At 30.0% G+C, this 18,086-nt stretch overlaps 2 protein-coding genes across 5 annotated transcripts in view; both read left to right on the top strand.

The window, feature by feature from the left end:
- The window catches only part of LOC129744169 (elongation of very long chain fatty acids protein AAEL008004-like), a 202,270-nt gene extending 184,882 nt beyond the window's left edge, over positions 1 to 17,388 (top strand). For 2 of the 3 annotated variants that reach the window (XM_055736593.1, XM_055736598.1), the window contains exon 6: positions 16,985 to 17,387. In XM_055736593.1, the coding sequence (XP_055592568.1) occupies positions 16,985 to 17,149 (165 nt within the window). In that variant the 3' untranslated portion in view covers positions 17,150 to 17,387. Of the gene's footprint in view, positions 1 to 16,984 lie in introns of all 3 variants that reach the window. The other variant, XM_055736586.1, reaches the window with a different exon arrangement.
- Positions 1 to 18,086, top strand: part of LOC129744159 (elongation of very long chain fatty acids protein AAEL008004-like) — a 558,472-nt gene that overhangs the window by 512,405 nt on the left and 27,981 nt on the right. The gene's annotated exons all lie outside the window — the stretch shown is intronic.

Below are 18,086 nucleotides of genomic sequence, written 5' to 3'. Positions count from 1 at the left end.
TTTTGACAATTTTGACAATTTTGACAATTTTGACAATTTTGACAATTTTGACAATTTTGACAATTTTGACAATTTTGACAATTTTGACAATTTTGACAATTTTGACAATTTTGACAATTTTGACAATTTTGACAATTTTGACAATTTTGACAATTTTGACAATTTTGACAATTTCGACAATTTCGACAATTTTGACAATTTCGACAATTTTGACAATTTTTACAATTTTGACAATTTTGACAATTTTAAAAATTTTAAAAATTTTAAAAATTTTAAAAATTTTGACAATTTTGACAATTTTGACAATTTCGACAATTTTGACAATTTTGAAAATTTTAAAAATTTGACAATTTTGACAATTTTGACAATTTTGACAATTTTGACCATTTTTACAATTTTGACAATTTTGACAATTTTGACAATTTTGACAATTTTGACAATTTTGACAATTTTGACAGATTTGACGATTTTGACAATTTTGACAATTTTGACAATTTTGACAATTTTGACAATTTTGACAATTTTGACAATTTTGACAATTTTGACAATTTTGACAATTTTGACAATTTTGATAATTTTGATAATTTTGACAATTTTGACAATTTTGACAATTTTGACAATTTTTGACAATTTTGACAATTTTGACAATTTTGACAATTTTGACAATTTTGACAATTTTGACAATTTTGACAATTTTCACAATTTTGACAATTTTGACAATTTTCAAAATTTTGACAACTTTGACAATTTTGACAATTTTGACAATTTTTGACAATTTTGACAATTTTGACAATTTTGACAATTTTGACAATTTTGACAATTTTCACAATTTTGACAATTTTGACAATTTTGACAATTTTGACAATTTTGACAATTTTGACAATTTTGACAATTTTGACAATTTTGACAATTTTGACAATTTTGACAATTTTGACAATTTTGACAATTTTGACAATTTTGACAATTTTGACAATTTTGACAATTTTGACAATTTTGACAATTTTGACAATTTTGACAATTTTGACAATTTTGACAATTTTGACGATTTTGACAATTTTGACAATTTTGACAATTTTGAAAATTTTGACAATTTTGACAATTTTGACAATTTTGACAATTTTGACAATTTTGACAGATTTGACAATTTTGACAATTTTGACAATTTTGACAATTTTGACAATTTTGACAATTTTGACAATTTTGACAATTTTGACAATTTTGACAATTTTGACAATTTTGACAATTTTGATAATTTTGATAATTTTGACAATTTTGACAATTTTGACAATTTTTGACAATTTTGACAATTTTGACAATTTTGACAATTTTGACAATTTTGACAATTTTGACAATTTTGACAATTTTTGACAATTTTGACAATTTTGACAATTTTGACAATTTTGACAATTTTCACAATTTTGACAATTTTGACAATTTTGACAATTTTGACAATTTTGACAATTTTCAAAATTTTGACAACTTTGACAATTTTGACAATTTTGACAATTTTGACAATTTTGACAATTTTGACAATTTTGACAATTTTGACAATTTTGACAATTTTGATAATTTTGATAATTTTGACAATTTTGACAATTTTGACAATTTTGACAATTTTTGACAATTTTGACAATTTTGACAATTTTGACAATTTTGACAATTTTGACAATTTTGACAATTTTGACAATTTTGACAATTTTCACAATTTTGACAATTTTGACAATTTTGAAAATTTTGACAACTTTGACAATTTTGACAATTTTGACAATTTTGACAATTTTGACAATTTTGACAATTTTGACAATTTGGACAGTTTTGTTAAGTTTGACAATTTTGACAATTTTGACAATTTTGACAACTTTGTCAATTTTCTCAATTTTCTCAATTTTCTCAATTTTGACAATTTTAACAATTTTGACAATTTTGACAATTTTGACAATTTTGACAATTTTGACAATTTTGACAATTTTGACAATTTTGACAATTTTGACAATTTTGACAATTTTGACAATTTTGACAATTTTGACAATTTTGACAATTTTGACAATTTTGACAATTTTGACAGATTTGACAATTTTGACAATTTTGACAATTTTGACAATTTTGACAATTTTGACAATTTTGACAATTTTGACAATTTTGACAATTTTGACAATTTTGATAATTTTGATAATTTTGACAATTTTGACAATTTTGACAATTTTGACAATTTTTGACAATTTTGACAATTTTGACAATTTTGACAATTTTGACAATTTTGACAATTTTGACAATTTTGACAATTTTGACCATTTTGACAATTTTGACAATTTTGACAATTTTGACAATTTTGACAATTTTGACAATTTTGACAATTTTGACAATTTTGACAATTTTGACGATTTTGACAATTTTGACAATTTTGACAATTTTGACAATTTTGAAAATTTTGACAATTTTGACAATTTTGACAGTTTTAACAGTTTTGACACTTTTGTCAATTTTGACAATTTTGACAATTTTGACAATTTTGACAATTTTGACAATTTTGACAATTTTGACAATTTTGACAATTTTGACAATTTTGACAATTTTGACAATTTGGACAGTTTTGTTAAGTTTGACAATTTTGACAATTTTGACAATTTTGACAACTTTGTCAATTTTCTCAATTTTCTCAATTTTCTCAATTTTGACAATTTTAACAATTTTGACAATTTTGACAATTTTGACAATTTTGACAATTTTGACAATTTTGACAATTTTGACAATTTTGACAATTTTGACAATTTTGACAATTTTGACAATTTTGACAATTTTGACAATTTTGACAATTTTGACAATTTTGACAATTTTGACAATTTTGACAATTTTGACAATTTTGACAATTTTGACAATTTTGACAGATTTGACAATTTTGACAATTTTGACAATTTTGACAATTTTGACAATTTTGACAATTTTGACAATTTTGACAATTTTGACAATTTTGACAATTTTGACAATTTTGACAATTTTGACAATTTTGACAATTTTGACAATTTTGACAATTTTGACAATTTTGACAATTTTGACAATTTTGACAATTTTGACAATTTTGACAATTTTGACAATTTTGACAATTTTGACAATTTTGACAATTTTGACAATTTTGATAATTTTGATAATTTTGACAATTTTGACAATTTTGACAATTTTGACAATTTTTGACAATTTTGACAATTTTGACAATTTTGACAATTTTGACAATTTTGACAATTTTGACAATTTTGACAATTTTGACAATTTTGACAATTTTGACAATTTTGACAATTTTGACAATTTTGACAATTTTGACAATTTTGACAATTTTGACAATTTTGACAATTTTGACAATTTTGACAATTTTGACAATTTTGACAATTTTGACAATTTTGACAATTTGGACAGTTTTGTTAAGTTTGACAATTTTGACAATTTTGACAATTTTGACAACTTTGTCAATTTTCTCAATTTTCTCAATTTTCTCAATTTTGACAATTTTAACAATTTTGACAATTTTGACAATTTTGACAATTTTGACAATTTTGACAATTTTGACAATTTTGACAATTTTGACAATTTTGACAATTTTGACAATTTTGACAATTTTGACAGATTTGACAATTTTGACAATTTTGACAATTTTGACAATTTTGACAATTTTGACAATTTTGACAATTTTGACAATTTTGACAATTTTGATAATTTTGATAATTTTGACAATTTTGACAATTTTGACAATTTTGACAATTTTTGACAATTTTGACAATTTTGACAATTTTGACAATTTTGACAATTTTGACAATTTTGACAATTTTGACAATTTTGACAATTTTGACAATTTTGACAATTTTGACAATTTTGACAATTTTGACAATTTTGACAATTTTCACAATTTTGACAATTTTGACAATTTTGACAATTTTGACAATTTTCAAAATTTGACAACTTTGACAATTTTGACAATTTTGACAATTTTGACAATTTTGACAATTTTGACAATTTTGACAATTTTGACAATTTTGACAATTTTGACAATTTTGACAATTTTGACAATTTTGACAATTTTGACAATTTTGACAATTTTCACAATTTTCACAATTTTGACAATTTTGACAATTTTGACAATTTTGACAATTTTGACAATTTTGACAATTTTGACAATTTTGACAATTTTGACAATTTTGACAATTTTGACAATTTTGACAATTTTGACAATTTTGACAATTTTGACAATTTTGACAATTTTGACAATTTTGACAATTTTGACAATTTTGACGATTTTGACAATTTTGACAATTTTGACAATTTTGAAAATTTTGACAATTTTGACAATTTTGACAATTTTGACAATTTTGACAATTTTGACAATTTTGACAGTTTTAACAGTTTTGACACTTTTGTCAATTTTGACAATTTTGACAATTTTGACAATTTTGACAATTTTGACAATTTTGACAATTTTGACAATTTTGACAATTTTGACAATTTTGACAATTTGGACAGTTTTGTTAAGTTTGACAATTTTGACAATTTTGACAATTTTGACAACTTTGTCAATTTTCTCAATTTTCTCAATTTTCTCAATTTTGTCAATTTTGACAATTTTGTCAATTTTGACAATTTTGACAATTTTGTCAATGTTGACAATTTTGACAATTTTGACAATTTTGACAGTTTTAACAGTTTTGACACTTTTTACAATTTTGTCAATTTTGACAATTTTGACAATTTTGACAATTTTGACAATTTTGACAATTTTGACAATTTTGACAATTTTGACAATTTTGACAATTTTGACAATTTTGACAATTTTGACAATTTTGACAATTTTGACAATTTTGACAATTTTGACAATTTTGACAATTTTGTTAAGTTTGACAATTTTGACAATTTTGACAACTTTGTCAATTTTGTCAATTTTGACAATTTTGACAATTTTGACAATTTTGACAATTTTGACAATTTTGACAATTTTGACAATTTTGACAATTTTGTCAATTTTGTCAATTTTGTCAATTTTGTCAATTTCGTCAATTTTGTCAATTTTGTCAATTTTGCCAATTTTTTTAATTTTGTTAATTTTGTCAATTTTGTCAATTTTGTCATTTTTGACAATTTTGTTATTTTGACAGTTTTGACAATGTTGGCAATTTTGACAATTTTATCAATGTCAGCCAAGGATTGAAATCGGAAACATTCCCCTCTTTGGAATTGCTCTATAAAACTTGCACAAAAATATAATCAAAATAGCAATGTATCGCAGTAATTTTGGAATATCATTGAATACGTCACTTATGGTGAGCGAAATTTTGGTTTTCAGTGATTTTTTATGGAATTTTCTTTGGATGTTTTGTTTCAAACTTGAAGTTAAGGTTTAAAAAATGTGAGAACCACATTTAACTAAAAATCCAGATTATGAAAATATTTTTTTAGTTAAAATGAAAAATTTCAAAACAAAATCCAAATTTCCATTGTTTTTCTGGATTTATTTTTTTATTTTTACTCAGAATTTCGCAAGAATCAGAAGTAAGAAATTTGAAAAATATAAAAAATTATATACGTTTATTTAACTGAAATTTGAATTTTTGTTATTTCTGTTTTTCCAAGTTTTGACTTTCGAAATCATCGAGAGATTTTTTGTTATTTCAAAATGGATTCATATTCATGATAATATAGAATCTTAGATTTTTCGGAGTTAAATGAAAATCAATTTTTCAACGGTTTAACGGGTTTTAAACTTTTTAAGTGCAATTTTGCAACCCGCGCCTCTTCAAAGCTGAACTCGCGCCTCGTGTCATTGTCTCGACGATGACAGTTCATTCACCAGTTCATTTTTTTATCGCTAAAATAAAAGCGGTCAACCTTTGTAGTGCAACCTCATTGCGGAAATTCAGCGATCTGTATCGTCGTCGATCGCAAGAACGAAACACACAATACAACACTCAGAAACACTACCAGAAACAAAACAAAAAAAAAACAACACACGCCAAAACCAAACGACCTTCCTTTCACTTTTCGACAAAACTAGACAGGCAAAACCACCCGGCGCAGCAGATCTCAATGAACTCTTTCAAGATTATCGATTCTTTGAGCAAACCCCCTGCATACGGAAAACTGAGAGCAACGGCAGCAGCAGCATCTTAATCGGGTCGGCCTTCGACAGTCGCCTTTCCTTTTTTTTTACCAAGAAGCAGCAGACCACTTTGGGCTGCTGGCAAGAACGCGAGAAAATCTCGAAATTCTTCGACCCCGGAAGCCGGAAGTGATTCTTGCATCCAGCATCCAGCCAGCAGCCACAGATGCAGTTTTATTAACTTTGAATGTTTTCTTTATCTTTTATTTTTTCTTTTCCACGACTTTTGCAACTCTACTCATCAACAAACAATAACCACAAATTATAAACACACAAAAAACACCCTCCCGATTCTGCATGAAATGCAACTGTGCAATGCAATGGTTTCCCCCTACCCGCGACTTGCTCTGCCTTACCCTGTGTTAACTCAAAAAAAAAAAACGAAAAATACGCATAGTGTCTAATGGGTGGATGGTGGGGCCACTACAGCTTCCGGTGCCAGCCAGTTGATCACGGAACGACGGGCCTAGCGATGAGAGTAAGTCGATCTCCGCAGCACACTCCAGGAAGTTAGGAAAAATCTCAAATCCCACCCCCCTTTAGGACACAACAGAAAGACACCCACACCCACACGCACACTCGAACACCCCTCTTGAAGCTCAAGCCAAGATGGCAGGTCAACATAAGGACAAAAACACCTCCCACAACCCACAAACACCCACCAACACTGTCTGTGTCAGATACTATGCTAGATTTAGAAAAAAAAACAAATTTAAAATTCTGCCCCTAAACTTCCTCTAGAACTCTCTCACTCTCTTTTTCTTTTCCGTTTGGGTTAAATGTTAAGAAATCGCGGATCATCCGGATTTCTCAGTCCAAACCGCCAACCGGAAATAGGCTCCAAATGGGAAGCCAAACTCCAAACCACCGGAGAACTTCCCTAGAGGCCAACCTCCCGAATCTATGACCCGGGAAGGAAAGCAACGTCCTGCTGCGACGGACCCAACGACACGATCACGAATGTCGATTGCTCCAAGTCCTGGCAAAAAAATCTTGGTTTGCTTTCGACATTCCTTAAGATCACAACCCCTCCGGCTCCCAACTCACCGCAACTTTCCGTTGTAGACGTTAACAATCGACCATCAACCGTAGAAAAAAAAAAAAAAAAAACAAATAAAACTCTCATCGCGTGCTGTAGGAAAATAACTGAAAACTGTACCTACCTACCTGTAAATTATAGAAGCCTGGAATGTTGCCAAAAATAAAAACATAAAAAACAATCCCCACCTACGGCAAAAAAAAAACAAACCGCTACCAAAGAACAGTAGACGGCCTCCAATCATCCTGCCCGAATTATCTTATCGGTAATATGTAGTTTGAGTAATGCACGATAGTTCTAGCAAATGATGCAAAAAAAACTGTAAAATACCAGTTTACCGATGCAATAACGCCAACGAAATTGACCAAGAACAAACAATAAAAAAAAAAAACTTCAGCACTGTACCACACCCACACAAACTAACGATGCACAGTTCCAATAAAACGTACTAATCCAAAGATATCTGCATGAAAATCAACAACTCTGTGCGGAAACACTGCTGGAAAAGTCCCAAAGCCACACTGTCTGGTGAAAACTTGCTTCCGGCAAAACAGTTTATGCACTCGACTTAAACGAACGTACGTACAGTTTAAAAAAAAACTATATTTAGGTATCACAAAAGCAAACATAATCATATAACTTGAAAATATTTAAGTTCTTATTATTGTTGCTAAGAGCAAGTTCACTGGGAAAAAGTGGTAAGAATTTTGACATTTTGGAAATTTTACAATTCAAAAATGTTTTCAAGATCTTTGGGCGTTGGTTTTTTTTAGCACTGTTTCTATTTCAGCCATATGTGATAGAAATATTGTTATTTTTGCATCACAGCATGCGAAACTACAACACGTGTTGTTGAAAAACTTGAAGGCCAGAGATCTTGAAACTCTTTTTGCATAGGCAAAATTTTCAAAATGTACTAAAATTGATTAAATTTCTACCACTTTTTCCCAACACCAGTGAACTTGCTCTAAACACTAAGAGCAAGTTCACTGGTGTTGGGAAAAAGTGGTAAAAATTTTGACACTTACGGCACGTTTTGGAAATTTTGCCATGTAAAAACATTTTCAAGATCTGTGGCCTTCAAGTTTTTCAACAACACGTGTTGTAGTTTCGCATGCTGTGATGCAAAAATAACAATATTTCTATCACAAACGGCTGAAATAGAAACAGTGTTGTAAAAAAATACAACGCCCCAAGATCTTGAAAACATTTTTGCATGGTAAAATTTTCAAAATGTCAAAATTTCAACCACTTTTTCCCAACACCAGGGAACTTGCTCTAAGGGTTTTCATTAGTTCCAAAACTGTTGTCTAGAATATTTGAAGACACTTTAGCTTTGAGGAAATCTTAGAAATGTTGGTATCGAAATTTTCAACAATAAATATGGTTACAGTTTTGTAATCACAGCCGTCCTAGAATTAGTTTCATACTTGTCAAGGCCAAATCAAAGATAGTAAATATAAAGATACCTACCCAACTTCCAACATTTTTCATACAAATTCCAACAGACATTCTCTCTACAAATATCAACACCACCTACTGACGAAAAGGTCAAATTTTCTCGCTAATTGTGTTTAGTGATTGTAGCGTGTATAGAAATCTACACGCTAGAAATAATTAAACCATTTACGTTTAAAAAATAACCATTTTTGACCTTTTCCCGGGAAATATCATTTTATGAGTTCTCCATGAGAAGTCATAAAATGACTTCTAGGGGAGAAGTTCGAATATGGTTATTTTTCAACCGAATGGGATTGAGGAGGAGAAGTTGAAAAATGGTTGTTTTTAAATCATAATGCAAAATAATGTAGAAATACAACAAATTGGAATGTTTTCTATGAAGAAATAAAATTTAAAGAATTTTCCGTTTTTCACACCTTTTAATTTATTTATCAATTTTCAAGGTGTTCTGCTTGCTCTATGATATTAAGTCACATAGGAAGATGACTGAGAAAAATGTTTGTTTCTGAAGAAAAGTAAAAAAAACTCGGGTGCGCAATTCCGTTTCCAAAGAGATCCTACAGCTGGCTCAGCGTAATAGAACCACAATTCAATGGGTTCCGGGACATATCAAGCTGCAGATCAGTTGTCGCGAGACACTCTGCATGGGGACGGAATTCATTCTTGAGAAATGAATCAATTACATAAATGAAATACAAGAAACCGTCCACACAAAAAAAAACTTACCGGTTCCTTTTTCCTGCTGCCTTGTGCTAAATGCATCTGAGAGGTTCCTGATGAGGCAGCTGTAGCACAGACTCTTATGTTGACCGCAATTCCACTCAGGTGGGTGAAGCTTTTTGGACTGTTTTCCCTACTCAGCTCCATCCCAATGATATGGAGATTGGTCGGGATGGCCAGTTTTTTAAGCTTTATTTGTGCACTCGTTCCGGAAGTAAGTAGTCCCGCGTTCGGTGCTGTTGTTTCACTGGAACTGAATCCGGACTGCCGCAGAGTCGTCCAATTGAAGCACTGCAATTATTTTTTTTTGTTGATTGATTGGGTTTTTTAATTGGGAATTCATAAAAATAAAACAATTACCTTTAGAATCTCTCCAGCCTTGTTTCATTCGGGCGAACAAATAAATCCGAAACACGTTCGGTTCACTCCACAGTAGCTTCCAATATGGCGGAGAAAAAACCTAAAGTTTTTCAACCATTTTGTGGTTTATACACGAGAACTTGATAAATGGTTGAATTTTAACATCGAAAAATTCTTAAAAAATAACCATATTAATAGTTTTCGAGCAAACATCATAAAATGGTTATTCTATAAACATAATTGGTTAAACAAAAATGAGCGTGTAGGGCAGACAAATAAAAATTTTGCTGCAGCATTTTTGCAGCATTGTTTACTTTTCGACAGAAAAATTAGCTCTTTTTGAAAAGATTTGTAATCGTTTGTGATAAAAATTCGTGCCGGAACAAAACAAAATCAACAAAGCAGTTGCTTCATAGATGAGGCATGCTCAGTTTGGTGAAACTTGTAAACTTATCCAATGCAAAACTCTCTCAGCAACTTAAAAAAAGTTTTAAGAATGGTCATTCTAACGGACCAAAACTTAATGCCCGCTCACTTATCGGTGGTTTAATCAGATCAATTTGACATTTGAGCGTTTTTGTTTTGTTTTTTTTCTTCTGTTTTCCACCCCTGCACGCTAGAAATTATTGAACCATTTACGAATAAAAAATAACCATTTTTGACCTTTTCCCGGGAAATGTCATTTTATGAGTTCTCCATGAGAAGCCATAAAATGACTTCTAAGGGAGAAGTTTGAATATGGTTATTTTTCAACCGGATGGAATTCTAAAGGAGAAGTTAAAAAATGGTTGTTTTTGAATCATAATGCAAAATGAGGGAAAATGTTAATGTAGAAATAGTACAGATCAGTTTTTTCGAAAAAAAAAGATAAAATTTTAAGAATTTTGTTTTTTCACATCTTTTTATTTATTCAATAATTTTTAGGATGTTCTTAAAAAAATACAGACGAAAGATGCAACGATTTTTGTTGTGGATCGGCATCGAGCCACTTACTTTCACTTCTCTGTGCTTTCACTGTCCCGATGGAAGTCCCGATCCTTTGGCTCTGCTAGTGATTCGGAAAAATAGGATCCGGGATCGCAAAACATAGCCAGAAACGATAGGGACCGGTAAATGCTTTCCCGGAAGAAGTCCAAGTAGAATGTTTTGCGGGTATTCTGTTGAGCTCCTAGCGGGATGATCAGTACCAACAGCTAAAATCCGTTGTTCAGGAGGTGTTTCCAACAGTCCACAGCCGGATGATTTTTTTCCGGCAGTTTGACCCTCCAGATAGTACGAAAAATTACCGCGTACCATCAAATTATCATGGTGGAACAATTGCGCAGCACCTGGTCGGATTAATATTCAGTTCCCGATTATCTGAGGATCCTCAGATTTCGGCATCCTATTAGAAAGGAAAAAAAATCTTCATCAGACTCAATTCCGAACATAAAAAATAATTGCTGACTTACCTTACTGGACCAAAGGATGTTCGTCGGATTATGATTCCTAAATGGCAACTGGCATCCAGATCATGGAGAGGAACTTGATATTCTAGTTGCTGTTTTCCCTTTTCGCTGCATCACTACCAGCTATGGGTATATTCGGTTGCTCCAGCTGTGTCATATAATCCGAAGCCAGCTCCAGAGTCACATTAGGTGGAATCCAGTCCAGCTAAACGGGCTTATCAGTAAGCTCGCAAATCCTGCATCTGCAGTTCCGACAAACTTTCCACATTTCGGTATCCTATTAGGGGGCATCCATAAATTACGTAACGCTCCTAGGGGGGGGAGGGAGTAAGCTCGATCGTTACGAAATGTGACATAGGGGAGGGGGGGATGTTTGCTCATCGTTACGTAACGATTTTTTCCTTAAAAATTTTAGTTTCATCGCAGCTATTTAAATGTCATGCAATAATAGCAAAATGAGAAGCAAACCAAAATCAGCTTACATTTATCCCCAAGAACTCCATTGAACCTTAAGAAAGGAAATTTTACAATTTTTTCTCAATTGATTTAAAAAACGCAATTTTGATTATTCCGACGAATATTACTAAGTGGAGTAAATTTTGCGTAGCAAGTTATGCTCTTTGAACAAAATAAAGTAAACAAGATAGATCATCAGTTAACAAGCACAGAGAAACTTGTAATAAGACATTCAATTTATTTTATCAGAGAATTATCATCAAAGAGTACTAAGAAGTGATTCTGATCGATGATATTAATTCCGTTTTAAAGAACGTAAAAAAATTCTCTTTTTTACCTTCGAAAATCAGTATTTTAAAACATGAGAAAATCGGAGGAGGGGGGGGGGGGTTATTATCAACGTTACGTAATTTTCGTAGGGGGGTACGTCAAAGCGTTACGATTTGTGACATACGGGGGGGGAGGGGGTAAAAAAGTGCGTTTTTTGCGTTACGTAATTTATGGATGCCGCCTTAGGAGGAAAAGAATCTTCATCAGACTCAATTCCGAATATAAAATATAATTGAAGACTTACCTTTTTGGACCAGAGGATGTTCGACGGGTCATGTTCACTACTATGTGGAAGAAAATCTTGAATTTCTTTCTTCCATGTAGAACGCACCCGGCTGCAGAACCAATTACTTTCAACATGGCGGCGATGAAATGCCGAAATTCTCAACCATCTCGTGGGTTTCATTTGAGAACTACCAAAATGGTTAAAATATCATAGGAAAAAATTAATAAAAAATAACCATATTGGAAGTTCTCCAGCAAAAAACAAAAAATGGTTATCTTTCATCCGTAAATGGTTAAATGAAAACGAGCGTGTGGATAAAAATGACATTCAGCTCAAGATACACTCCAATATGTTTTCAACCCATTTGTATGTAAAACTATGCAAAATACACTCTGACGTAAATTAATTAAATTTTTGAGCCTCAAATGCAACTGAATCAGTAGAATTGAGCTAACCGCAGTCAGATTCATCGTTCACAATCGAAAAAAAAAACTTAAACTTAATTACATAAAAATCTTTTATGAAGAAATTTATAATTAAATAATAATTTCACAAATATTCTTTATTTGAAACATAACTTTGTCAAAAATCTAGCTATCTCAAAGTATCATCTCAAAGAAAATCAGTTCAGCGGGTTGTCAGTTGCACCCGAGTAAGGAATGCGTCGTGACTTCACGAAAATTGATTTGCTTTTTTCGAAAACGGTCCAGACCTCCTATTTCAACATTATTATATTATTTCGTTGGTACAAGTGTAACATGACAATGCGATTCAATAAATTTATTCAAGTAATAATTTTTTTTACAAAACTTAGCAACTTTTTTTCGCATAAACGCGGGTTTTGTTTAAACCGTCTCTATTAAAAACATATAAAAAATCACGTTGTTGAAGACTTGATTCGATATTACATAAACTACCATTGATATGAAATTCTCATCGATTTTTTGAAAGAATCTTTGTGAATCATAAAGCAGATACCAAGTAATTTCTATTTTGAATAAAAATCAAGTTCTTCATACATCAATATTAATATTAAAAAACCACCACCAAACAAAATAAGTATCCATAAAATAAATGCAATATGTTTTAAAAATATGTTTAACATGGTATTACAAAAAAAAATCATAAGTCTTTCATACAATTTTTTTTATGAAAATATTTTAAACAAACTTTCCCTAATTGAAATTTCTATCTCAAAGAATTTTACTAGAAAATCCAAAACAAATCCCGTATTCACATAAAATCCCATAAAAGAGACTTTAAAATGAATAATAAAATTAAACAAATTAAAATAGGGTTAATGATCTTGAGTGGAACTAACCGAAATCTGATCTTGAACGGAACAACTTACTTTTTTTAAGGGCTAGGCAATAATCATTTGAAAAGCTTGTCAAAATGTTGGAAACCACTTTTTCAAGATCTTTTCATACAAGCTTTGCCATTTTTAATTTTAGAATTAGAACCAATCTCTATTGCTATTACTATTCGAATTATAAGAAGCTCTTTTTAAAAGAGGTCGTTCTCGGTGTTGAAATTTATAACAAGAGCTTAAGTGATGGTTTAAAACATATTTCAGTGAAAAAATCATATCGATTCGAAGCTGTGGGACAAGTTTAAGCCAGTTTATGGCCACAAATTCACTGAATCCTCAATATGGTGTTCAAAAGATAGCATTTTTACGCAAATTATTTTATCAACTGAGCCAAATACCTAATATTTCCATAATTAAAAATATAAAATAATTTTAATCGTGATCCATAAAAAACTGGTTTTTTTATAAACTTAATTCTATGAATGAGATGTCAAAATTTTCAAAATTGTCTAAATGGTCAAAATTGGCAAATAAGCCTAAATTGTCAAAATTGTCAAAATTAACAAAATTGTCAAAATTTTCAAAATTGTCAATATTGTCAATATTCTCAAAATTGTTAAAATTGTTCAAATTGTCAAAATTGTCAAAATTAACAAAATTGTCAAAATGGTCAATATTGTCAATATTCTCAAAATTGACAAAATTGACAAAATTGGCAAAATTGACAAAATTGACAAAATTGACAAAATTGACAAAATTGACAAAATTGACAAAATTGACAAAATTGACAAAATTGACAAAATTGAAGAAAAAATTGACAAAATTGACAAAATTGACAAAATTGACAAATTGACAAAATTGACAAAATTGTTAAAATTGACAAAATTGACAAAATTGACAAAGTTTACAAAATTGACAAAATTGACTAAATTAACAAAATTGACAAAATTGACAAAATTGACAAAATTGACAAAATTGAAAAAATTGACAAAATGACAAAATTGACAAAATTGACAAAATTGACAAAATTGACAAGATTGACAAAATTGACAAAATTGACAAAATTGACAAAATTGACAAAATTGACAAAATTGACAAAATTGACAAAATTAACAAAATTGATAAAATTGACAAAATTGACAAAATTGACAAAATTGACAAAATTGACAAAATTGACAAAATTGACAAAATTGACAAAATTGACAAAATTGACAAAATTGACAAAATTGACAAAATTGACAATATTGACAAAATTGACAAAATTGACAGAATTGACAAAATAGTCAAAATTGACAAAATTGACAAAATTGGCAAAATTGACAAAATTGACAAAATTGTCAAAATTGACAAAATTGTCGAAATTATCAAATTGTCAAAATTGTCAAATCTGTCAAATCTGTCAAATCTGTCAAAATTGTCAAAATTGTCAAAATGGTCAAAATTGTTAAAATTGACAAAATTGTCAAAATTGTCAAAATTGTCAAAATTGTCAAAATTGTCAAAATTGTCAAAATTGTCAAAATTGTTAAAATTGTCGAAATTGTCAAAATTGTCAAAATTGTCAAAATTGTCAAAATTGTCAAAATTGTCAAAATTGTCAAAATTGTCAAAATTGTCAAAGTTGTCAAAATTGGCAAAATTGTCAAAATTGTCAAAATTGTCAAAATTGTCAAAATTGTCAAAATTGTCAAAATTGTCAAAATAGTCAAAATTGTCAAAATTGTCAAAATTGTCAAAATTGTCAAAATTGTCAAAATTGTCAAAATTGTCAAAATTGTCAAAATTGTCGAATTTGTCAAAATTGTCAAAATTGTCAAAATTATCAAAATTGTCAAAATTGTCAAAATTGTCAAAATGGTCAAAATTGTCAAAATTTTCAAAATTGTCCAAATTGTCAAAATTGACAGAATTGACAAAATTGACAAAATTGACAAAATTGACAAAATTGACAAAATTGAAAAAAATGACAAAATTGACAAAATTGACGAAATTGACAAAATTGACAAAATTGACAAAATTGACAAAATTGACAAAATTGACAAAATTGACAAAATTGTCAAAATTGTCAAAATTGTCAAAATTGTCAAAATTGTCAAAATTGTCAAAATTGTCAAAATTGTTAAAATTATCAAAATTGTCAAAATTGTCAAAATTGTCAAAATTGTCAAAATTGTCAAAATTGTTAAAATTATCAAAATTGTCAAAATTGTCAAAATTGTCAAAATTGTCAAAATTGTCAAAATGGTTTAAATTTTCAAAACTTTTAAAATTTTAAAAATTGTCAAAAGTTATTAGCTGTTGAATACGGGTATCTCTTTTGGAATTGAAAAAACAATCGATTCAACTGACATCACTGCTAGTGCCTAGCGGAATAATGCTCGCAAAGTATTCATGCAATACCTCGCTAGGCATGTAGCAGTGATGTCAGTTGAATTGATTGTTTTTCAATGCCAAAAGACATACCCCTATTCAACAGCTAAGAACTTTTTCGGCTAAAAAGTTGCACAGAAGAAACAAAAATTATGTTGATCTTTCAGAACCAAAATGAAGCTTTTTAGACCCCAGAAATTTTAAAAATGACCCCAAATCGATTCAATCTACTAGAGCAGCCATACCGAAAAAAATTGAAGGAAAATTGAGTATTTGATAATGTCAAAACTTCATTAAAACAATATTGGTACCTGTTTTTTTTTAAATTACGTTTTTTTTAATCTTATATTTGCACACCTTAAAAACAACAAAAATCCATTTTAAATATAAATTTTCTATATGTTTCATTTGAATTCCGTATTGAGTAGTGTAATAAACTGTAGATAATCTCACGGAAAATTTAGTGAAGCTGTGGTTGAAAAAATTGGCGTAATTATAATTCCCTTATATGATAGATTCTATTCAAAATAAATTTTTTACCAATTGTGAAAAAATACTAATCTTGGTTAATAGCATTTAGTGAAAATAACTGTTTGTTCGATGTATCTAATCATTGAGAGGACCATCCACATAACTGAGTGACGAGAGAAAGGTTGAATTCTACTTCGACTTTGACAAATTCTTGAAGAATTATCTTGTTTGTTGTAGATAGTAGACGCATGTTAAAGGGTCCAAAAATGTACTAAAAACACTTTTTACTTTGACGATGGACAATTTTATCAGTGAAAATGACAGACGACTTCAAAAAGACCATCATTTTTGGATGATCGTAGATTGAAATTTGTTATCATCCTTATGACAAAGTTTTGTGTTGATTGATTCATTCATTTGACTGAAAGATACACTTCAAATCGACTTTTGTCATGTTTCAAAGAAAAATTTCGGCATTCAAAAAGTTCAAAAAATGAAACTAAATTCATCACGCCTCCTGGATTCGGAAAAAGGCCAATGTGGATCCACGATATGGATCAATCTTTTTCATATCCGTGTTTTTTCTTTCTTTTTCTCGATTTCTCTCTTTCTCCCTCTCGGTATTTCTGCTCTCCATACCCCATGAAATCCACAGATCGGTGCAGCGGGTTGGCTAACGGGACATTATAACTTCCGATGTCAACCAGTCGACTATAGTAACCACCCTAGAACGTTAAGGGTAGGTTTTGAATGTTTATTTTTGTCGTTCTTGTTTTTGTTGTTCACCCATCTATGTATGTATTTAACCCCCTTGCCCTGATCTACCTCTTTTTTTTTCAACTCGAAATGAACAAAAAGTAGCACATTCCTGTTATGTTGCAGTAGTATTTCAAATTCTAAAGCATTTGTTATAAAAAAAACTCGTTTCCAATAGAAAACTCATTACATGACTAAATTTGTAATTAACAATAGAAATGCAAACATGTGTGTGTTCAATAACAACCAGAAGCCCCCATTGGTCCTTCACTACTCGGTCTTTCGTGGAATCGTCTTTTTTTTTTCTTTTCAGAATCGTTCAAAATTGCGTTTGTTACAATTTAAAAAAAAAAACCGTCAAAGTTATTGTGTATAAAATATATAATAATATATAAAACTATTTAAATCGGTTATATCGATTCTCAAAACTATTAATTAGATATTAGTTAATAATGCAACCTTAGTTATACGAGCTTTTTCCATACCTTAGTTCAATCATGTGAATTTCATAAGAAACTAACCCTTTAAAAATCATAACAGAAATAATTCTAACTCCCATTCGAAATTTGTTACCGTAACTAATCCAGCTAACAAACCATTCTTAATTGTTTACTAATCGAATGCTCTAACCAACAATGGCCTGAACCTCGACTAACCGCCTTCAGTTCTGTTTGGAAGTTTCAATTAGAGATCCATTTCCCTGATGGCTTTCCACTAGTTAGTTTTATTGTACACCTCTCCCCTCCAGAAGAATGAATTATTTTCGATTTTCGAAGCATTTTCCAATTTAGATTTTTATGAGTGCAAAGCAACTAATGGTTTTTTTTTTCGGATAGTTTTTCCCACCACTTTTAACCCGCCCTTAAGCTAGGCAGTTTTTTAGTGTTTTAAATTTACACCCAAAAACAAAAATTCTCATTTTTTTGTACTTTTTGCTAACAGTTGTTTTTTTCTTTCCTTTTCGTTTTTAACAAACAATACAAAAATTTAAATCCGTCAAA

Source organism: Uranotaenia lowii, chromosome 1, assembly GCF_029784155.1.
Source record: "Uranotaenia lowii strain MFRU-FL chromosome 1, ASM2978415v1, whole genome shotgun sequence".
Classification (NCBI taxonomy): Eukaryota; Metazoa; Arthropoda; class Insecta; order Diptera; family Culicidae; genus Uranotaenia; species Uranotaenia lowii.
This window is presented reverse-complemented; position numbering and strand designations above follow the sequence as displayed.